The sequence below is a fragment of the Ascaphus truei genome, chromosome 18, assembly GCF_040206685.1.
Source record: "Ascaphus truei isolate aAscTru1 chromosome 18, aAscTru1.hap1, whole genome shotgun sequence".
Classification (NCBI taxonomy): domain Eukaryota; kingdom Metazoa; phylum Chordata; class Amphibia; order Anura; family Ascaphidae; genus Ascaphus; species Ascaphus truei.
The window spans coordinates 10,702,787-10,725,337 of NC_134500.1; the positions used below are offsets into that span (position 1 = coordinate 10,702,787).

At 48.6% G+C, this 22,551-nt stretch overlaps 2 protein-coding genes across 3 annotated transcripts in view; both read right to left on the minus strand.

The window, feature by feature from the left end:
• Positions 1 to 22,551, minus strand: part of RPL37A (ribosomal protein L37a) — a 359,890-nt gene that overhangs the window by 152,140 nt on the left and 185,199 nt on the right. The gene's annotated exons all lie outside the window — the stretch shown is intronic.
• LOC142468866 (peptidyl-prolyl cis-trans isomerase FKBP8-like) lies at positions 526 to 22,208 on the minus strand. Of its 2 annotated transcripts, none has more exons than XM_075575495.1 (8): positions 21,333 to 22,208; positions 18,965 to 19,134; positions 18,161 to 18,249; positions 14,780 to 14,997; positions 13,212 to 13,384; positions 7,584 to 7,661; positions 3,877 to 4,023; positions 526 to 2,930 (listed from the first exon to the last, which is right to left on the minus strand). In XM_075575495.1, exons 1-8 carry the CDS (start codon positions 21,730 to 21,732, stop codon positions 2,922 to 2,924), a joined length of 1,284 nt encoding a protein of 427 aa, XP_075431610.1. In that variant the 5' UTR covers positions 21,733 to 22,208; the 3' UTR covers positions 526 to 2,921. The 2 variants fall into 2 exon arrangements, with proteins under 2 accessions (XP_075431610.1, XP_075431609.1); XM_075575494.1 differs by having other exon boundaries at positions 526 to 3,008; positions 21,333 to 22,207.

Sequence of the window (22,551 nt, forward strand, 5' to 3'; positions counted from 1 at the left end):
CTTTGCGGGGCCCAAGGCGCCACGCTGGCAGCAGGCCCACACCCCTATCCCCCTATGTAAAAAAAAAGTTAAATGACTTACCTTGCTGGGCAGCCCTCTGGCAGCGTAGAGGCATCAAGATGCTGTGACGTCACATTGCCATGGCAACGCCGGGACCCAGCTCCCTTGTGTCGGCACCAGGATCTTTCGGAGAGGGAAGGGGGGGAGGGGAGGGGGACACACTCTCTGCCAGCTCCCCCCTCTAGTCGGTGGAAGTTGGATCTTGCCACTGACAGGAGGGAGTGCGGGGCCCCCGAAGGCGCAAGGGCCCAAGGCCACCGCTTTGCTTGTTTCAACATTGTCTCTCGTTCCCTCTAGAGTGTAAGCTCTGAGCACCAGGGCCCTCATTACTTCTCTGTTAGTGCGTGTTCATCCTCACCCGTATGTAACTGTTCATGTGATATACATAACTTTGTACCCCTTTGTACCGCGCTTCGGAATATGCTGGCGATTCACAAATAAGCGGTAATAATTAAAAATGCACGCTGCATTGTGTAAAAGAGTTTATATGTTCAATAACTAGTCATAGGTAGAAACGCATTCACAAGAGAAATAGACCATATCAGTTTAAAAACAAAGCTCCACAGATTCTAGGAGGAGATTCGGAGAGATGATAAGGAGCGAAACATTGTATCTTTTGCTAATACACCTTTTATGCCACTTACCTGCAACGTGCTGGCTCTTCTTTCTCTGAAATTCGGCTTGGGTAAAGTATCTTTATATATAATTATATTATATTGAAATAAATAAATATACCCACATATATATATATATGATAGATCTGTAATAATAGATGTAACTCAGCATGTTGCTATAATGGATAACATTGTCATAGAATGGCCATCTTTATTAGAACATAAAAATTGCTGTTAGCACACACATTTAAACAGGAATTCCTACACATTGTGTTTATTTATTTTCTCTGTCCCAAGTGTCACTTTCGATATTTTGCACTTCCTTGCCGTTTTGCAGCAACCAAGCAGTAACTCGCACCATTACACAAATACATAAATAAAATACTTTGTGTTTAGGAGGGTTATGAAGAAAATGTCCAGGGGTTTGGAATTTCTTGGCGTATACAAGTCATTTTATGTATATGCAATGCCTAAGACGGATGGCAAAAAAGTAATGACATCGAGACATAAAAAAAAGTCTATTCTCACTACATATATTCAACGTGGGTTTAAAATACCACATAAAGAGGACAATTTGCCATCGTTTTCAGTCATGTGATAGCTGCCTTCCATCTTGTTATTAACCCCGTCTCTGCCAGAACGCATTGTGCATGGGTTAAAGTGCTTCTCAAAAAGTAGTACCGCTCTGATTTCTAGAGAGCTTCATTAAAGCAGCAGTCTGCGCTGATTGCAAATATGTATTTGTATTGTATTTTGTATTTACTTTCTCTTTTTGCCCTTTTCTATGCGGGTTCTACTTTTAAAATCCGATACTCCGTTTAGGAGATCAAAGGAAATGAAATATTAAGTGCCCGGGAGGTTAAAATGGAGCTCTCTCCAGAGCCCGGTGCTGTCTAAAAAAGCTCAGGAGCTGGAGATGAAAAAAATCCTGATTTGTAACTCTAAAAAGAACATTTTCCTTTTGAAAGAGGAGAACCTGCTCAGGGGGTGAGATAATAATAATACATATGCTGCTGAGGTATGGGGGTGGAGGAGGGGGGAGGTGGGAGTGCTGCTTTAAGTCAATGAAGTATTGGGGCACATCACCTTGGCCCCAAATTCTAAACTGTCTCCAGCGGCGGATTTCAAAATCTGCCCCCTCCCTTCGGCACTTGCCCGAGTCGGCTGCTCCCCCTTGCTGCCGCCCTCCTGCGACTTTGGAATCCCAGCATCAAGTCTCGTCGCGCGGTGGCGCGTTGCCAAGGAAACCCCACGTCTTCATGTCCCTGTGGCAACGAGACGCCGTGTGACATCACACGTTGAGGACGTTCGTTGACGCTGGGATTCCAAAACGAGCAGGAGGGTGACAGAAAGGGGGCGGCCGACTCAGGCAAGGGCGCCCTCCCATTAGGTCTGAGAGCGCGGCAAAAATATATGGGGGCAGAAATGTGACCCCCAAAATTTGCCGTCTTAGGCCCAGGCCTAATGGGAAATTTGACACTGACTGTAGTGTCTCACTATATTGAGGCTGTATAGACACAGTTATTAAAGCTGCAGAATATAGCATGGCGCAATTTATTTCAAATGACCGGATTGAAGCAGAGCCCCTACTTCCAGAGATACCTGCACCCCCTAAGTAGCAGCTCCGGGGGTTTAAATGTCCAGGACACATGGGCCAATAGGAAGCCGCAAGGAATGATGTCACAGGTTCCCATTGGCCAGTATGACGTGGGACATTTTAGCCGCCATTTCGTTAGGGCGCACAAGTTCCCCCGACTGCAGATACTGGCACCCCCTACGGAAGTAGGTATCTCTGGAAGCAGGGAGTCCCCGGAACTGAAATTAACTGGGTTCAGCACCCCCTGCTTAAATCTAGTAATAAAAAAAATATTTAAAAAATTGCGCAGTGCTGCGTTTGGCAGTTTTAATAACAACTCCATATTTAAAAAAAATGTATTTCTGTAAATAAAAAAAAAAGTAGGAGGTGCTCGGTACTCCCTGTATGGCGGCACGTCAGCTACTGTTTCCATCATTTATCTAACCCTTCTCCTAAAGCGCAGGAATCGCAGCATTAAAAGCTGCTCTAACCAGGATCCTTCTCACCTACTTGGTCCCTATGAGACATAGGCCGGCACATACAGATCTAACTCCTTTCTGCATTACAATGCTGGCCACAGATAATCACAGCAGTCCATTATTCGTCCGTCTTTTTTTCTTCTTTTGCAGGAGATAAGAAGTCTTGTGTCTGTCCCAGTGATGTGTCACTCGTCAGCTTTCCTGGACAAGGATAAGAGCTGTGACGATGCTGAGCACGGCTGTTACAAACGCACCGATCACCAACATCCGCGGTGTGACCTGAAGCACAAACCACAGGTAAACCTCCTTCTCAGAGGCCAAGTGCATGCCGGCATTTTCTTATTGAGAGCAAGAAAAGGGTAGAGAAGCCCAACCCATATAGTTAGAGCTGCAGACCAAGCAATACCCTACATGTGTGTTTTTTGCTTAAACAAATCACTTGTAGCATTTTGTTTTTATAAAAACAACTCTGAATTAAATTTTTAATGTATTATAATGTAACAAGCTTTTTTTCCCCCATAGCAACCGTTTACAAAGTCACATCCCCTTCCTTTTCTGAAACAGGCTCGGGCACACCCCTTTTTGAGCCCTGCCCTCTCTCTAGCAGTGCACCAATTGTATCTAGTGACTGCCTGGTCACATGATCCCCACAGAACTTTGCATCTTTGGTCCTCTTCTGCTACACCATTTAGTGAACCCCCCGAGCCGAGTCTTCACCAATCGATCACAGCTAATTACTTATCATTGTGTGGATTGTATTGATGCACATATTAAAGGGGGAAAAAAAAATATATATATATTTTTTAAACGGCCGCTTGGTCAGCTTGTTTAAGCCCGATACTGTCATCCACCCATGCTCAGAATAGGTGATTTTTAAACTAGGGGCTTGTGAACAGCCAGGGCAGGGGTCAACTGCAGTTATCAAGGGCCACCAACAGGCCAGGATTTAAGTATATCTCCACTTTAGCACAAGTGGCTCAATCAGTGGCTCCGTTGAAGATGGAGTCACTGAAGGAGTCACTGATTGAGCCACCTGTGCTGAAGCAGGGATATCCTGAACACCTGACCTGTTGGGGGGTCTTGAGGACTGGAGTTGGGAACCCCTACACTGAGCAAGAGCGTTATGAAAGAGGTCCATTGAACTTACCCTCTCCTTCGGGTGATGACGGATAAGCGGATTTAAGTCGTCTCTAAGCTTTAGATGAGCTTTGGGTCTAGGTCTCAGCGGGGATCTGGTGACTTCTGGCTGTCCCCTCTGTCTCCTCACCAGTTTGGAAAGCTCTGCATGAATGGCCTAAACAGGAGACAAGTCATCTCATTGGGTTCGCAGTCGATGGTAAACTCAGCGGTGGCAATGGTGGCAGCTCACTGTGTGTTACATGGAATGCCGTGGCTTGGAAGCTAACAGGGATGGGGCCAGATGAAATAATATCAAGTGGGGTTGTGATGGGAATGCCTCTTCCTCTGAAATGATCAAAATGATCCTAATTCTAATGGATCCTAATGGATCCCAATACTAATGATCCTAATTCTATTGCAATGCCCCGTACGGCCTATTCAACTCAGAGTTACACAGTGCGGCTTACTGCATCTTAATCTAGATGAGTGCATTTCTAATGTATGAAGCCTCTGCATATTGTATTGTGAATTTGCAGAAATCTCGGACCACTATGTACTTAAAAATACTATTGTTGTTATAGTGCTTACATTTTTACCATCAAACATTGTAAATAATTTGTAACATTCCAGGACAATATTTAATAACCCTTCTGGAAATGTTAACGTAGCAAAATACAATGATGAGGTCTGGAAGAGTAAAAAATTAAACATTCCCAAATTTATGTCAGGGAGACCCAGGTATTCTTCTGCTGAACCCCAATGCAAATACTAACACTACGCCCTACCCTAAAAACCTAAACTCCTTACCCTAATCACCTACCCTTAAACCCCTATCCTTAAAGCGCTACACCCACCCCACCCTCCAAAACGGGCAGTGGCTGAGTGACTGGCTACGGCGAAGGGTCCCTCCGCGGCCAAACGCGGGTCGCAGCAAGATGGCCGCGACCCAATATCCGATTCAGGTCTCCAATGGGTTCAGCAAAAAAACATATGTAATGTCGGATCCCAGGGTTTGCAAGCCAGTGCAGGGCCTACGTGCTTAGTAAGGTCCCAGCTGCTGCAAGGCATTGTGGGGCGTGTCTTTGGAAGCTCTCACAGTGAGTGGCAGAAATACCCCCCATGCTGCGTGAACACACTGAGGGGCAGCTTGGGGCCTTATTAAGCGTGTGTTCTCCCCACGAGCTCAGGACACTATACTGCCTGGGATCGGGCACACCGTTCTGTTAGCGAGAGTCTGATGCGTAGGCAATACAATTAATTAATTAGGGGTTCGTGGGACAAACATTATCTAACAGCGCGCTGTGTCAAAAAAAGACAAGAATGTTTGGGAGCCACTGTCACAGTGGATAAAGGTTCACTATATGAGCCCATTAGCTCACTCTGGTGGTGGAACAATAGAATGCATGCCTGAAGCAAAAGTCAATCGGAATCGGACATTTGGCCACGGCCATCTCACCGCGACCAAGTCAGCCGCCGACGTTTGACTGCCATGGGACCCTTCGCCACAGCCACTCCGCTGCTGGACACTCAGCCGCCGGCCTTTTTACCAATAAGGTAAGTTAACTTGAGGGGCTTTAGCGATTAGGGTAGGGTGTTAAGGATAGGGGTTTCAGGGTAAAGGGCTTAGGTTAAGGGCTCAGGGTAAGGGGTTTAGGGTAAGGGGTTTAGGGTAAGGGGTTTAGGGTAAGGGGCTTAGGGTAAGGGGGTAAGGGGTTTAGGGTAAGGTGTTTTGGGGTAAGGGGTTTTGGGTAAGGGGCTTAAGGTAAGGGGTTTAGGGTAGGGGGTTTAGGGTAAGAGGTTTAGGGTAAGGGGTTTAGGGTAGGGGGTTTAGGATAAGGGGTTAAGGTATTTAGGGTAGGGGGTAGCGTTAGTATTAGGGGTTAAGATTAGGATTTTTAGGGTAAGGTTAGGAGCTTACCTTGGCGGCAAAACGACCGGCAGCGAGATGTCCCTGTGGCGAGCTGAGTGGTGGCTAAGCACCGGTGGCGACTTGGTCGCTGCAAAATGGGCACAGCTAAACGTCATAGACTGAGAGTCAATGGACGGGAGTTATGAAGCCGATATGAGGGATATCACACCAGATCTTGCGCTAACTGCCATTGATTTGAATGGCAGTAACCGACAGACAGGGGGCGATGTCGCACATCGCGGCTTCACGCCTCCCGCCCAATGAACCAATTACCGATTGCTCCCTAATCCCTATTCTATATGCCGTGGAGGCGTCTTCCCATGCTGGAGAACATTTAAATTAGCATCGCTTAGTAAATAAGGCCCTACACGTCCAACATAAACACACTCTGACCAAATCAGTTTTTGTTCTTTTTCAGCACGTATGGAAAAAAAGAATTGCGCTCTGCCATTATATCTCTGGAAAAACTGGCCATTGTGCTATTTTCCACAAAGGGGAAACTAATCTTCCCCAAGATATAAAACTGGGCCTGGACCAGTTTATAAGCAAAGACTAAATGTAATTGTAATGGCAGTTCCAGCTGATCGTTGAGGTCCTAAATGGCGTGGAAAGACAACCCTTCCAAAGACAGAGCGCTGAAGTCAATGGAACATCTGTTACCAATTGAACGGTTGTCTTGGATTTCGTATTTTTTCCATCTGAATGGCTTGGTGCCGTAGGCTTGAAGGAATGGTGAGAACAGTAAAGGGTTTCTCAGCCCACTGAGAAATAAAACAGAGCCCGCGGCAGAGGACACACCTAGTGCTGACCGCCGCACACAATTGGTCAGTCTACGTTATACACCCCCCCCCCCCCTTTCCAACAGATTTGCCCAATGATTAATCACAGTGAGATCTTTGTAGAATAAATCAGGGGTTCTCAACTCCAGTTCTCAAGACACCTCCCCCCCCCCCCCAACAGGTCAGGTTTAACGGATATCCCAGCTTCAGCACAGATGGCTCAATCAGTGGCTCAGTCGAAGACTGAGCCACTGATTGAGCCACCTGTGCTGAAGCAGGTATATCCTTACAGCCTGACCTGTTGGTGGCCCTTGAGGACTGGAGTTGGCCGCCCCTGCCTTGCAGACACGACGTTTCGGGCAAAAACTGAAGCCCTTTATCAAGAATCGGCTTTATCTAGCTGAGAAGGAGCTTTTCAATGCAATTTGTATTCTTCCAGTGCTGGTTATACAGCACTTACTCCTTTTGGTTACTGACGGTATGTATTCTGATTATGCTGCAGACTTATTAGTCATATCATGAAAGATATTTGTTTCAATGCGCATTTGAACACATATTTTTGCACAAACTAGACGTCGTCATGTGTATTCCTCTTGGTGCATTAACTCCTTCTGTATACAGCGAGTACAGACGCTGACTCTGTTAACGACGACACTGGGTGCCCCATGGGATGTGGCGGTCGCCATGACAACGAGACGCTGCCGGAAGAGATCCCGCCGGACAAGGTAAGGGACAGGGACAGGGGCCCTCACGCTCTCCCCCGGCCAATCAGTTTCATTGTTGTGGGGAAGAGCGCGGGGCCCCTGTAACCGCGGGGCTCCGTGCGGTGACACCGATGGAACCGCCGTCACGCCGGGCCCTGCGTACAACCAGCTGCTTTCCAATCTCATGTGTCTCTCACTGCAGAACGCAAATTGCGAGAGACGTGGTGGATACCAGCCAATAACATCTGGTAATAATTAGGCGGCAGCCTACTTTAAGAATTTCATGGCCGTCTGTTACGCCAAAGATTTGACGTCCACTTGTAGTTTACGACCCGGTACGTACCTTTGTGGTGGGCTCTAGTTTAAGGGCTCTTTTTAGGGTGGTCATTGCCTCATCGTAGTCCCCTCTCTCGGATAACACCTGGTCAATAGATAAACAGATGAGGGGGATTTCATACTGGAAATGTACCACGTTCAAGCCTCGCCACTCTTCCGACCCTCCTTATATCTCGTCTTTAATCTCTCGCTGTACCTCTCCTTGCTCTAACTCCCCCTCCCCCCCCACTTCTCTCCCACCATGTCACTACATCTCTCTCATGCCTAGAACCCTCTAACACGCGCCCTCCTACCTTAGGAATGCATTCCAATGTCCACTGCAGCACGTTCTTACACACACTCTAACCCAGGGGGGTAACTCAAGTCCTCAAGGGCCACCAACTTCAGCACAGGTGGCTCCATCAGTGGAACAGTCTCTGTGCTGAAGCAGGGATATCTTTAAGACCTGATCTGTTGGTGACCCTTCAGGACTGGAGTTGGCCAATGCAATCAGATTGACTCCCACTGTTTCACATGCTGATTAGATTGTAAGCTCTCCGGGGAAGGGACCCCATTTCACAATGTAACCTTTATGTCTTTGAATGCCTTTTCCCATCTATATTATTATCAGAAAATGTGCAATCAGCTTTTTTTAGTTCGATTCTTTACTTCCTTCATTTCTTTTGTTAAAACGCGTGACAATAACTGCGTCCCGTTCTGTGGATCATTTTCCGGAACAGTGCTGCTGTGACAGCCATTTAGTGACACCCTTTTAAATAGGCACAAATGATTCCTGGTCCCTGCGTCTCCCGCAGGTCAAAATGACATTTATATGGTTGTTTACATGGCTACACAATGTCATTTTTATTACTTACTAGCTGAGAGACCCGGTGTTGCCCGGGACGTAAATGCGTAATAGGTAGTATTATTTATAAATCGTGGAACAATAGGTGAGTATTTGTTGTAAAGGTTGGATAATAATGTTGAAAAGAAAGATGGAAGAAAATGTAATACGATGTTGTATAAAAATGGTTTATTGTAAACACACCAAAGTACAATGTCTATTTTGGTCACATAACAGATGTAAAAATGTGAGGCGTGTGTCCTGCTAGGGTGTGAGGCGGCAGGTGGCGCGTGGGTTGTGAGTGCTGTCTGTGAGTGGGGGTCCTGCTAGGGTGTGAGGTGGCGGGTGGCGGGTGGGTTGTGAGTGCTCTCTGTGAGTGGGGGTCCTGCTACGGTGTGAGGCGGTGGGTCAGTGATGTCGGTGCGTAGGGGCGGGAGGCAGCAGGTGTGTGTGGCGGCAGGTATGTGTCGAGTGTGGCGGGTGTCTGTTGAGTGCATGCAGCGGCTGTGAGGCGGTGGGTGAAAGGCCAGAGGCGGGCGGAGTAAGGGCGGGTGAAAGGCAGAGGCGGGTGGGCGCGAAAGGGGGGGGAAGGGGAGGAGGGGGGGAAGGGGAGGAGGGGGGGAAAGGGGGGGGGAGGGGGGAGGGAAAGGGGAGGAGGGGGGAGGGAAAGGGGAGGAGGGGGGAGGGAAAGGGGAGGAGGGGGGAGGGAAGGGGGAGGGAAAGGGGAGGAGGGGGAGTGAAAGGGGAGGAGGGGGGAGGGAAAGGGGAGGAGGGGGAGGGAAAGGGGAGGAGGGGGGAGGGAAGGGGGAGGAGGGGGGAGGGGAGGAGGGGGAGTGAAAGGGGAGGAAGGGGGAGGGAAAGGAGAGGAGGGGGGAGGGAAAGGGGAGGAGTGGGAGGGAAGGGGAGGAGGGGGAGGGAAGGGGGAGGGAAAGGAGAGGAGGGGGGAGGGAAAGGGGAGGAGGGGGGAGGGAAGGGGAGGAGGGGGAGGGAAGGGGAGGAGGGGGGGAGGGAGGGGGAGTGAAAGGGGAGGAAGGGGGAGGGAAAGGAGAGGAGGGGGAGGGAAAGGGGAGGAGGGGGGAGGGAAGGGGAGGAGGGGGAGGGAAGGGGGAGGGAAAGGAGAGGAGGGGGGAGGGAAAGGGGAGGAGGGGGGAGGGAAGGGGAGGAGGGGGGGGGAAGGGGAGGAGGGGGGAGGGAAGGGGAGGGAAAGGGGAGGAGGGAAGGGGGAGGGAAAGGGGAGGAGAGGAGGAGGGGGAGTGAAAGGGGAGGAGGGGGGAGGGAAAGGGGAGGAGGGGGAGGGAAAGGGGAGGAGGGGGGAGGGAAGGGGGAGGAGGGGGGAGGGGAGGAGGGGGAGTGAAAGGGGAGGAAGGGGGAGGGAAAGGAGAGGAGGGGGGAAGGAAAGGGGAGGAGGGGGAGGGAAGGGGAGGAGGGGGAGGGAAGGGGAGGGAGGGGGAGGAGGGGGGAGGGAAGGGGAGGAGGGGGGAGGGAAGGGGAGGAGGGGGGAGGGAAGGGGGAGGGAAGGGGAGGAGGGGGAGTGAAAAGGGAGGAGGGGGGAGGGAAAGGGGAGGGAAAGGGGAGGAGGGGGGAGGGAAGGGGGAGGAGGGGGGAGGGGAGGAGGGGGAGGGAAAGGGGAGGAAGGGGGAGGGAAGGAGAGGAGGGGGGAGGGCAAGGGGAGGAGGGGGGAGGGAAGGGGAGGAGGGGGAGGGAAGGGGGAGGGAAAGGAGAGGAGGGGGGAGGGAAAGGGGAGGAGGGGGGAGGGCAAGGGGAGGAGGGAAGGGGAGGAGGGGGGAGGGAAGGGGAGGGAAAGGGGAGGAGGGAAGGGGGAGGGAAAGGGGAGGAGGGGAGGAGGGGGAGTGAAAGGGGAGGAGGGGGGAGGGAAAGGGGAGGAGGGGGAGGGAAAGGGGAGGAGGGGGGAGGGAAGGGAGGAGGAGGGGGAGGGGAGGAGGGGGAGTGAAAGGGGAGGAAGGGGGAGGGAAAGGAGAGGAGGGGGGAGGGAAGGGGAGGAGGGGGGAGGGAAGGGGAGGAGGGGGGAGGGAAGGGGAGGAGGGGGAGGGAAGGGGAGGAGGGGGAGGGGAGGGGGGGGAAGGGGAGGAGGGGGGAGGGAAGGGGGGGAGGGGAGTGGGGGGAAGGGGAGGAGGGGGGAGGGAAGGGGAGGAGGGGGGATGGAGGGGGGGAGGAGGGGGGAGGGGAGGAGGGGGGAGGGGAGGAGGGGGGAGGGGAAGGGGAGGAGGGGGGGGGCAGGAGGGGGGGAGGAGGGGGGAGGGGAAGGGGAGGAGGAGGGGGGAGGGGAAGGGGAGGAGGAGGAGGGGAAAAGGGGAGCGGAGGGCATGGGGGAAAGGGGAGCGGAGGGCGGGGGGAAAAGGGGAGCGGAGGGCGGGGGGAAAAGTGGAGCGGAGGGGGGGAGGAAAAGGGGAGTGGGGGGGAAAGGGGAGTGGGGGGGGAAAGGGGAGTGGGGGGGAAAGGGGAGTGGGGGGGAAAGGGGAGTGGGGGGGGGAAAGGGGAGTGGGGAAAGGGGAGTGGGGGGGGGAAAGGGGAGTGGGGAAAGGGGAGTGGGGGGGGTAAGGGGAGTGGGGGGGAAAGGGGAGTGGGGGGGAAAGGGGAGTGGGGGGGGGGAAAGGGGAGTGGGGGGGGAAAGGGGAGTGGGGGGGGAAGGGGAGTGGGGGGGGGGAAAGGGGAGTGGGGGAGTGACTCGCCCCCCCCGTTTCCTGTTACTCACGGCTGGCCCCCCCCCTTCCCCGTGACTCGCGGCTCGCCCCCCCCCCCATTCCCTGTGACTCGCGGCTCGCCCCCCCCCATTCCCTGTGACTCGCGGCTCGCCCCCCCCCATTCCCTGTGACTCGCGGCTTGCCCCCCCCCCCCTGTTCCCTGTGACTCACGGCTCACCCCCCCCCCCGTTCCCTGTGACTCGCGGCTCGCCCCCCCCGTTCCCTGTGACTCGCGGTTCACCCCCCCCCCCCCCCGTTCCCCGTGACTCGCGCTCCCCCCCCCCCCACGCCCGCTTGGTCCCCCGATGTGCCGTCCGGCTGAGTGAGGCGTGCAGGCGGCGGCAGGAAGCGCCCTGTGTGGGCCTGAGGCGCGAGGCTGCGCGAGGCTGCGCGAGGCTGCGCGCCTGAAATAGGAGAGTTACTGGCGCCATAAGCTGAGGCGGTACGCGCAGTGCTGTGACTTACCTGAGGGGGGAGGTAGCGCCGGGGAGGTAAGGGAGCGTTGGCGGCTGGGGTAGGAGGGCCGCGCCGCGCTTCCCCTCCGTCCGGAGCAGGGCGGCGCACGTGATGGGGGGACGACGGACAGTGTGTGTGTGTGTGTGTGTGTGTCCGGCCGGCCAATGAGAGGTGTGCGGGGGCGGGCCAAGGGAGCCAATCTGATTGCCGCTAGGGACACAGGGAGACACATACATACAGACAGACAACGACACATAGGACACTTTGAGAAATATATAGTAGATTACAACTGAAACATCATTAAAAGCCTATTCTATGATTGCCAAGGAAGAGGTTACAAGAAATAAGAAATGCAAACAAATGGATATTTGCAAGTTTCACTGTAACGGTGCATTTATTAGACCTGGGGGGGGGAGCTGATCGCTTGCAGAGGCCCCCCCGCTCTTCCCCACATTTAAATTGATTGCCAGGGGGAGCGCGTGGGGGCCTCTGGAACCGCCTCTTACCTTCTCTCCTCATAGCGACGGCGCGTCGCCATGACAACGCGGTGTCGTATGACGCAAAGACTTCACGTTGCCATGACGCCGCAGAGGAGGGGATGCCGGAGAGCAGGTAAGTGGTAGGGGGCGACATAAAACGTTTGTGCCCCCCTGTGTCAGACTGCCCAGAGTGAAATATCATGCTGTTCTGTAGTGGTCACTGCGACTGTACTGACGCTAACTGTAACCTTCCTTTCTCATCTGTTAACATGGACACACTGAGTGCTCATTTACATGTGATTTCCCATAATCCCGAGCGGCAGCGGAAGCATTGCATGCACCACAGGTGGTGTTTTTATTTACTGTATGGTGGAGGGTTTTTGTCACTTTTTCTTTACCCACCATAACAGCCAGCAAGCAACCTCGCACGGGTGAGACCCAAAAGGTCGAAACTGCTGTCTGTGAGCAGGGTTACTGGCTCTGCACTTCTGTAACCTAGGCTGTGCTGAAAACCTGTGCGATACGGCAGGCGTAAGCTAATAGGAGTCCATGCAGAGCCGGCGTGATGGCGGTGCCTTGCGGTTACAGAGGCCCCGCACTCTTCCCCACAACAATTAAACCGATTGACGAGGGAGGGGGGGGGGGGGGGTCGAGTGCGGGGCCTCTGTAACTCTCTTACCTTCTCCTTAGTGATGTCTTCCTGCAGTGTCCCTCATCACGTGCGCCGCATTGCCATGAGAACGAGGCGTCACGTAACGTCGGGGCATCACGTGACGTCATGCATGCGGCGGCGGCACGTTGTTATGATATCAGGACGCTCTATGGCATCGCATTGCCATGACAACGTGAGGCCGCATGACATCACGCCGTCACGTGACCCCCCCATTGTCATGGCAACGCGACGCCGTTGATGAGGGACACTGCAGGAAGACATCGCGGAGGAGAAGGTAAGAGACCCTGCACCGGGCCCCGCAGGATTACCAGCCGGCCCTGGGTCCACGTTAACATGGATGAGACGTAAAGAGTGACGCACTCTGCTCATCTGCATGTCATTACCCAGAATCCCTAGCTGCAGTGGAAGCACGTTTGCTAAGAGATAATGGGGAAAGGCAGGGCTGCAGACCTCTCCGAGACATGTGAATGAGCTCACCCGTAAGGGATAGGGGGGACCTCACCTTCCCTTTCCTGTAAAGCGCCTTTGCATTGTCCAGGTCCATCTCTAACACCGCGTTGCAAGAGTTGATGACGTCATCGAAGTGGTTAAGCTTCAGCTGGGTGGCGGCCAGGTTGTTGAGACACTTGATTCTGTGCTCACGCAGCTCCTCTTCCTCCTCTGAGCTCGGCGCGTCTGCGTGACACAGATAACGCTGAGACGCAGGAATAGAGCGCGGGAGAGCATCCCGCAGTATGAAGCCGGGGGGCCGGAACGCAAAACGGACTTCCGTATCGCAATACTAGCACGCGGGAAAAAATGCGCCGACCTGCACGGAAATAATCGTGACAAAATGTGCATCTCCTACTTGCACGGTACGCATACCCTCCAACCGCACCTGTTTTTAACGGCCCGGGCCAAACCTATTATAGAGGCAATCCAAGCGCCCATTTTTCCCCCCATTTTTGTTTCGTTTTTTTACCATAGGATGGATGCAGGGGGTCTCTGGAGCTGAACCCCATTAATTTCAGTTCCGGGGACTGATATCACTGTGTGATGTAACATGATGTATGATATCATTGTGTGATGTAACATGATGTATGATATCACTGTGTGATGTAACATGATGTATGATATCACTGTGTGATGTAACGTGATGTATGATATCATTGTGTGATGTAACGTGATGTATGATATCATTGTGTGATGTAACATGATGTATGATATCACTGTGTGATGTAACATGATGTATGATATCACTGTGTGATGTAACATGATGTATGATATCACTGTGTGATGTAACGTGATGACATGATGTATGATATCACTGTGTGATGTAACATGATGTATGATATCATTGTGTGATGTAACATGATGTATGATATCACTGTGTGATGTAACGTGATGACATGATGTAACATGATGTATGATATCACTGTGTGATGTATGATATCACTGTGTGATGTAACATGATGTATGATATCACTGTGTGATGTAACGTGATGTATGATATCATTGTGTGATGTAACGTGATGTATGATATCACTGTGTGATGTAACATGATGTATGATATCACTGTGTGATGTAACATGATGTATGATATCACTGTGTGATGTAACGTGATGACATGATGTATGATATCACTGTGTGATGTAACATGATGTATGATATCATTGTGTGATGTAACATGATGTATGATATCACTGTGTGATGTAACGTGATGACATGATGTATGATATCACTGTGTGATGTAACATGATGTATGATATCACTGTGTGATGTAACGTGATGTATGATATCACTGTGTGATGTAACATGATGTATGATATCACTGTGTGATGTAACGTGATGTATGATATCACTGTGTGATGTAACATGATGTATGATATCACTGTGTGATGTAACATGATGTATGATATCACTGTGTGATGTAACATGATGTATGATATCATTGTGTGATGTAACATGATGTATGATATCACTGTGTGATGTAAAGGAAGGATATGTAATGTATGATAGTATGTTGTGCGATGTATTGCGGTGTATCAGTGGATGTCATGAGATGTAATGTATAGTATCGCTGTGTATTACCTGCATTAGGTGGGGCGAGAATGCTCAGAGCCTGGCTATAAGAGTGCATGGCACTTCTATATTCCTCACGCTCAAAGTGGAAGTTTCCGCATTCCCGTTTCTGGTTCCCGTGGCTCACACGGTCTGCCGTTGTCAGGACTCCCAGGCTGGGCTTATCTCTGACTCTGAGTAAAGTCACTTTATACATTAAGGAGGCATCTGATGGGATGTCTGGGTCCCTAAAAAAAGGTAAGGAGAGCTTGTCAAAATCTTATAAATGGTATATATTTGAGTTTTACTAAGCAATAAAGGCGCAAAACCACATGGGCGGCAAGCTGAATTTCAGGGTCTCTGGATGGGGCAGTGTTTGTCAATCAAGTGTTTTATTTCCCCTTATCCCACCTTGTCCTTATCAGAGAACCAATACAGATAAGGGGAGGGGGGACTCTGGCTATATAAGCGCTCGCTGATCACACAGTGACATTACAGAGTGACATCACACAGTGACATCACACAGAAGGGAGCAGCCAGAGGTCTCACTTTAACAAATAAATAAAAACCACCTAAGTGTCAGATTTGGGTTAAAAGAGTATCAATTACTCAGATGAGATCCCTTTAACAGGTCATTGTAATGAGTTCACTTTTGTCTGAGAAGGGATTTCTCGTTTAGGCCCCATCTAAATATTCTGCGAAGCTGTTTTCCAAGTACTGAAAAAGAGCTTAATTGCATTTAAATGAATGGGCCTAAAGTCTCCTGCAGTAGGGGCGAGACCACTTTAAAGCAACAGTCCAAGCTGCCATTTTTTTTAACATTTTATTTTTCCCCCCATTTAATATGAGCATCAATACAATCTACACAATGAAAAGTAATTAGCTAAGTTGCCGATTGATCCGTTCCCCTGTGATCGATCGGCAAAGATTCTGCTTGGGGGGGTCACTAAATGGCTGTCAGTGCAGCAGAAGAGAACCAAAGATGCAAAGTTCTGTGGGGAAGAACATGTGACCAGGCAGTCACTAGATACAATTGGTGCACTGCTAGAGAGAGGGCACGGCTCAAAAAGGGGTGTGCCAGAGCTTGTTTCAGAAGAGGAAGGGGATGTGACTTTGTAAATGGTTGCTATAGAAACAAAAAATGCTTGTTACATTATAAAAAATGTCGTTCAGAGTTGTTGTTTTTTTAAATGCTACAAGTATTTTCTCATAGTACAGAACTGATTTATGTTTTAAAAAAAAACCTCACATAGGATATTGCTTGGTCTGCAGCTTTAAGTAGGGAGCCGAGTCAATCTGTTACAATGTATCCAAATGCCCCCCCGCCCCCCAAACACCCCCCAAAAATGTTTTCTTCAATCTATTCCAAATATATATTTAAAGTCAGGAAATGTTACCCACTTAAGCTTCTGTTGTTTTGTGAGAAAAGAACCCAGATTCAAAAACAAACACGTCTTAACTAATAATTAACTGATAACTTTTGAGGTTTTTTTTTTATTCCGCAGCTGTTGCTGAGTATTGTAATTTCAACAGCGTTAGTGCTGTCAGCAAATTATCTGCTAATGATATGTCACATATTGGGAAACATCTTTGAATCAAAAAGAAAGAGGCTGCATTTTAGCCTGAAGTACAAAGTACTATTTTGGGACCCAATTCACGCCAAATCAGTGGTATTTATGTTAATAAGAATCCCTTGATATTGCACATTCTTATTTTTTTTTTTACATTCTGGCTTCCATCGGCCCTTGCTATTAAACATGGCGAAAAGTCACTTTCTCCTCGCCAGGGAAGTGTTCAGGTTCATACAACTGAATGGTGCTAAAAGCCTGCCTAGACAAGGAGAAGAGTAAGGGCATCAACATGTTACTTTCTATTGGAAGATCATACTGTAGTAACAGAGATATTGCATCCAAAAGGATAAACAGAATTTGCATATAAATTTTATTCGGCAGCATAATTCTCTGTTTAATCACCAACATAAAATCCACTTCCCATCTTTAATTCTGTGGGTTTTTTTTTGGATCACTCCCTTTGCTCACATATCACGTTGAGTTATCTTCCCAGCATGCATCATCGTCAGGAATTTTAAAGCCCTGATGAAGGTCCCACATGGAACCGAAATGTTGGCCACTAATATCTACTATATATTTGGGACAGTTGTCAGTCTGTTCGCTGGGCGTTTGGACGCCTCTTAAGATATCCTAACCACATGCTGGTTCCTGAGATCAAGGAGCAGGTTTCTGCCTATGGTTGGATACAATTCACAAATGACATTGCTAAAGACATCACAGATGACGTCAGTAATGATATAACGGATGACATCACAAAGACATGACCCCATCATACAACCCTCAAGCTAGCACTTATTCTTGGTTACTCTGAATATCCAATTTTCAACATTAGCAACAATACAACAATACAATTAGCGGGTTCAGTGTTTGGGACGAGAGGACAATGTCCCACACACGCAGCATTAGAGGCTCTCGATCGAACACTTCAGGACCTCAGAGGTAATGAAACTATTATGGGGGGAGTTGTTGTTTTAGCAGGGGGGATTCCCATTAAGAAACTAAAAAATGTTATTATCCGTTTATAAATCTCAGAGTTTTTTGGTTTCTTAGAATTCCCCTGAGCAGTGCCGGGCCTTCTCACCCAGTGCACCATAAATACCAGATTCCGAGTGCCTGCTGATTCAACATGAAGTACTGATTCACTTTGGGTGTCTGGGTGAACTGATAGTCAACCCTCTGAAAGAGTGGGATATAGTCACAGGTTACGGAGGGGGAGACAAAATAGGGATGTTTGCTGATTTTATATAGATAGTTAAAGAGGCAATCCAAGCAGCTAATATATATATATATATATGCCTTTGATTACCTTTATTGTAAATTAATTACCTAAGCTGCCGATCGATTCCTTCTCCTGTGATCGATCAGCAAAGATCCTGCTTCCCAGGGTTCACTAAATGGCTGCCTTTCCGTTTCAATCCTTGAGTCAATGTAACTCAGCAGCTACAATGTATTCTTATATTACTAAGGTAACATTATCTATTGTTAGAGCTTACATCTCAAACTTCTGTGAATATTAACAACAAATGATCACAAACAGGAAAGTGTTACAAACATCTTGCACTGCTGGGGAGGTGGGCTAAAGCCTGCTATAGCAATCACAGGATGCTCAGTATATTAAAATGCATTACAAATGGCATTAAGAGTTGAATTTTAAAATAAAAAAAGGTAGTAAGTATTATCTAATACTACAGAACTGATTTTTCTTTTTTAAAAAACACGTAGTATATTGCTTGGATTGCTCTTATAAATTGATATGGAAAGTTACTCTTTACTGATGTGATTGATTGATCCCTGATTGATTGATCCCTGTTTGCAGAGTGAGCTTCCATAACACAATTACCTGCCCAGGAGACCAAAGGCGTAAAGACCGTTGGTTAGTAGGAAAGCCACTTCTCCGAGCTGCATGGACCGGACGCCCAGTTCCAGCGCCTGCGTACGGAGATAAGAGGGGAGGAACAAAAATGGGCTTCATCCAATGAGGCAGACGCTGGTGTTTTGATAGTTTCCATGATGAAAACATACAGAACATATATTCTATTTACACACCCTGAAGAGTCACGTTCGTTGTTCTCTTCTATCTTCTCACAATCCTCAACTGAGGTCCTCAAGCCTCCCCAACAGGTCAGGTTTATAGGATATCCCGGCTTCAGCACAGGTGGCTCAATTAGTCCCTGCTTCAGGACAAAGTGGCACAATCAGACCCTGCTTCAGCACAGGTGGCTCAGTCCTTGCTTCAGCGCAGGTGGCTCAATCACTCTCTGGTTCAGCACAGTTGGCTCGATCGATTGAGCCACCTGTGCTGAAGCTGGGATATCCTGAAAACCTGACCTGTTGGGAGGGGGGCTTCAGGACTGGAGTTGAGCACCCCTGTACTAAGCCATGAGATGCCTTCTGACTCTGGAAGACACTGTACAACCCATTCGAATCAATGGCCTGGAAGTTGTCCTTCAGCCCTGGAAAGTGTTTCATGGCAGAAGACTGTTGAGTAAATATGAGCCTAAATGTACCAATGAACATTAATCTGTACTGCTGTGCCTGCAATAGAGTGGTGCAGTGTATCACATCCAAAAGAACTATGGGTCATGGCAATTACATGACATTGTATGGCCAATGAGATGACCCAGTAGGTTGGAAGTCACCTGACCTGTATGACATCCCCTTCGTCCAGGACGAAGGACAGATTTGGGTCTTTCTCCACCAGACGTCCATCCTCCAGCATTCCCATAAGATGCAGAGTCACTTCTTGGCCGGGGAGAGGTCTGCTGGCCCAACCCAGACCTGGCTTCAGGACTTTCTTTCTTAATAACTTGTCATCTGTGGGGCAGAAATTGTCCATTTGGGTGAAGGGGGAAAAAAAGAGTTTAAATGGGACACAGATCGGGGGGGGGGGGCTCAACTCCAGTCCTCAAGCCCCTTCCAGCCAACCTCCCCCCCCCCACCCCCACCCCCAACAGATCAGGTTTTCAGGCTATCCCAGCTTCAGCACAGGTGGCTCAATCAGTCCCTGCTTCAGCACAGGGGGCTTAATGTCCCTGCTTCAGCACAGGTAGCTCAATCAGAGGCTCGGTCTTCGACTGAGCCTCTGATGGAGCCACCTGTGCTGAAGCAGGGATATCCTGAAAACCTGTCCTTGGACGCTTCTGATCCATGTTACCCTGACCAGATTATTTTAGAAAACAGCTAATTTAATCTTTCCAAGATCCTCACAGGAAATGGGAGTGTTAACCAGGGATTGACGGACAGAAATACTGAATTATTTGCCCAATTTTTACAGTCTCCACCAACATTGTTACAATCAGTGAAATCTACATGCAAATACTGCATTTCCTTTTAGTCGGGTTGAAACCCCGTTGATGCATAGAGCTGCATTTCAGTGTTAAAGAGGCAATTCAAGTGACACTTTAAAAAAACATGTTAGTATATGCTGCCTTTGATTACCTTTATTGTAAACTAATTACCTAAGCTGCCAATCGATTTGTTCTGCCGTGATTGATTAGCAAAGATCCAGGGTTCACTAAATGGCTGCCTTTCAGTTTCAATCATTGAGGTCAGTGTGTAACTCAGCAGCTACAATGTATTCTTATATTACTAAGGTAACATTTTCGATTGTTACAGTTTGCACCTCATACTGCTGGGAATATTGGCAACAAATTATCCCAAAAAGGAAAGTGTTGCAAAGAACTTGCACTGCTGGGGAGGTGGGATAAACCTGCTATAGACATCACAGGATGCTCAGTATATTAAAACTCATTACGTTGAATTATAAAAAAAATGCAAGTATTATCTAATACTACATAACTGATTTATTTTAAAAATAAAAACACGTCCGATATTGCATGGATTGCAACTTTAAGCAGAAATACCGACCCAGCTAATGTAAATATATTAGTATACAGCATATATTTTATATTAGATTTGGTTTGGGAATCTGGGGCAATTAGTTAGACACCCAGCATTATCTGTATTACCCACTCATATCCGAGGCCGAGTACAGGAATTACACTACCAACGTGTAATAAAAACTCCAGGAGCATTACGCCAAGTAGACACTATTAAGTTGTATGTCTGGGACCGTTATAATGTGTTGCATATTCAGACTCTGCATTTGGACTTGTCTGTTACGTGCGACTTTATGGGGCTGGCATTCTATGATTAACTCCTCACCTGCCAGAGTGGCCTGCAACACAAAGATAATACATCTTACTAAAAGGGATTGTATTTGTGTTCTATGCTTGGGTTTTCTGCACCAAAAATAAATCCTCATTACTATGCGCCGGGAGATTAACCTCACACTTAGATTGTAAGCTTTGTGGGGCAGGCTCTTCCTATGATGTCATTTACCTCTTGCACTTATTCCCATTGTTTGTCATTGTACATTATTTACCTCTGTATTGTAATGGAAAGCGCTACAGACATGGTTGGCGCTATATAAATACATTTATACATACATTAAAGCAAAAAACCTCCAAATATGAATCTGTTCGTTTTTAGAGCGGACGAGACTGAATAACTTTGTATTTATATATTTGTTTGCGTTATTCTGCATTGGAAGATGTCCAGGGTTTTAGATACTGATAGGTGCAGCGCCAAGACTTTCCTTCAATATGTTGTGAAGATGTTTCCCGGTGGTGGAGAAGAGATCAGTTCTACTCCAGGGGTGGCCAACTCCAGTCCTCAAGGGCCACCAACAGGTTAGATTTTAAGGATATCCCTGCTTCAGCACAGGTGGCTCAACCAGTGGCTCAGTCAAAGACTGAGCCACTGGTTGAGCCACCTGTGTTGAAGCAGGGATATCCTTACAATCTAACCTGTTGGTGGCCAAAGAGGACTGGGGTTGGCCACCGCTGTTCTACTCAAATGAATGGGACCACAGTCTTCTCCAGTACTGGGAAGCAGCTTCACAGCACACACCCAAAAGTCACAAAAAGCGGAAATGTGGCCAGAAGTATGATTTAATTTTAATAGGACAAAACACCATGTTACCCCGTCATTCTTTGACTTATTTCACCCACCTGTGATATCCGTCCACTGGCCTGAGGAAAAAAGGACCCTAAAAGTGTAAGCTTTCAATCCCAAAACCTCTTCGACCCCCTGGTAGAACAGCAGCTCCTCCTCCTGGGGTTCCGTGTCCTCAATGGTAATGGCAGGCAGGAGGAATTTGACGCTTTTCCCAAAACTAGAGGTCCTGTGTCGTAGCCTCTCGTTCTCCTCCTCGTACCCCTCGTTTTCTGCATCTGGCTCCTCCAGCACACACCGAATGGGTACTTTACCAATGTGGGTCATGTATAGGTGCTCGGGTGCTGTGTCCTGCAGAACGCCATGCTCCGGAGAATCTGGGATATTTCCAGGCTGAGAGTCTTCTTGTTGCAGTCCTGTCATGGTCTCCTTCGGTTGTCCTACTTTCAATGACATTTGGTACCAGTAGAACAATGGTGATAATCCCTCTTCCCTATGTATACGCTTCTAATATCACGTCATCTGCCTAGTATATCAGTTGTTTGGGGTTCAATGGGTGCCACCTTCACAAAATAGGGAGTCAATGTTAAAAAAAAACCAAGTTGACCTGAGGAGTCGGGCTGAATTTGGACCTTGTGTCTTCTAAATGTCTGTAATGCAATTACGGCTATTAATGGAATGATTACCATAAGCCTCTCTCTCTGTCTTTCTCTCTCTATGCCTCTCTCTCTCTCTGTCTCTCTCTCTCTCTGTCTCTCTGTCGCTCCCTTCCGTCTATTTCTATTCGTGTTAATATCTTAAGTCTCTCCACTGAAGCACACACAAAACCCTCATCCCAGCTGTGCCGAGAATAAGCTCATTTATTCCCTTGTATCCCCAACTCCAACCTAACGGTCCTTGTTACATTGCGAACTAATGAACAGTTATAACACAAAATGAACAAGTAGCTTTCAAGTGTAACCCTCCCTCCCTTTGAGATTACTATAGCCTTAGAAGGTAAGCCCTACCCAGTTCTGCCTGCAGTGATGTCACAGAAGAGTATATATAGTGAGGGAGAAGGTTCTAGAAGTTGGATCCCAGGAAGAGTCACTGTGGAGGGGCCTCATTGTATATAGTGTAAATAAATTAGTGTCTAGATGATTCTATAATAGGGCAGGTATACCCTTGTTTTATAGTTAGGGATAGTGTCCTTATTAGCTAGTGCCCATAGAAATGACTCATCCCTACTCCCCTGGCTCACTTTATCTTGAGAAAGGTCCAAAGTGGGCCTGAAAT

What these genes read in the sequence shown, in the direction of transcription:
- LOC142468866 (XM_075575494.1), bottom strand. Translation starts at nt 21,732, where the DNA reads ATGTCATTGAAAGTAGGACAACCGAAGGAGACCATGACAGGACTGCAA. An exon ending in CCAGTGGACGGATATCACAG is followed by an intron (nt 19,135 to 21,332) that starts GTGGGTGAAATA and finishes TCTGCCCCACAG; the next exon opens with ATGACAAGTTATTAAGAAAG. An exon ending in GTCATCACCCGAAGGAGAGG is followed by an intron (nt 3,009 to 3,876) that starts GTAAGTTCAATG and finishes TTTGTGCTTCAG; the next exon opens with GTCACACCGCGGATGTTGGT.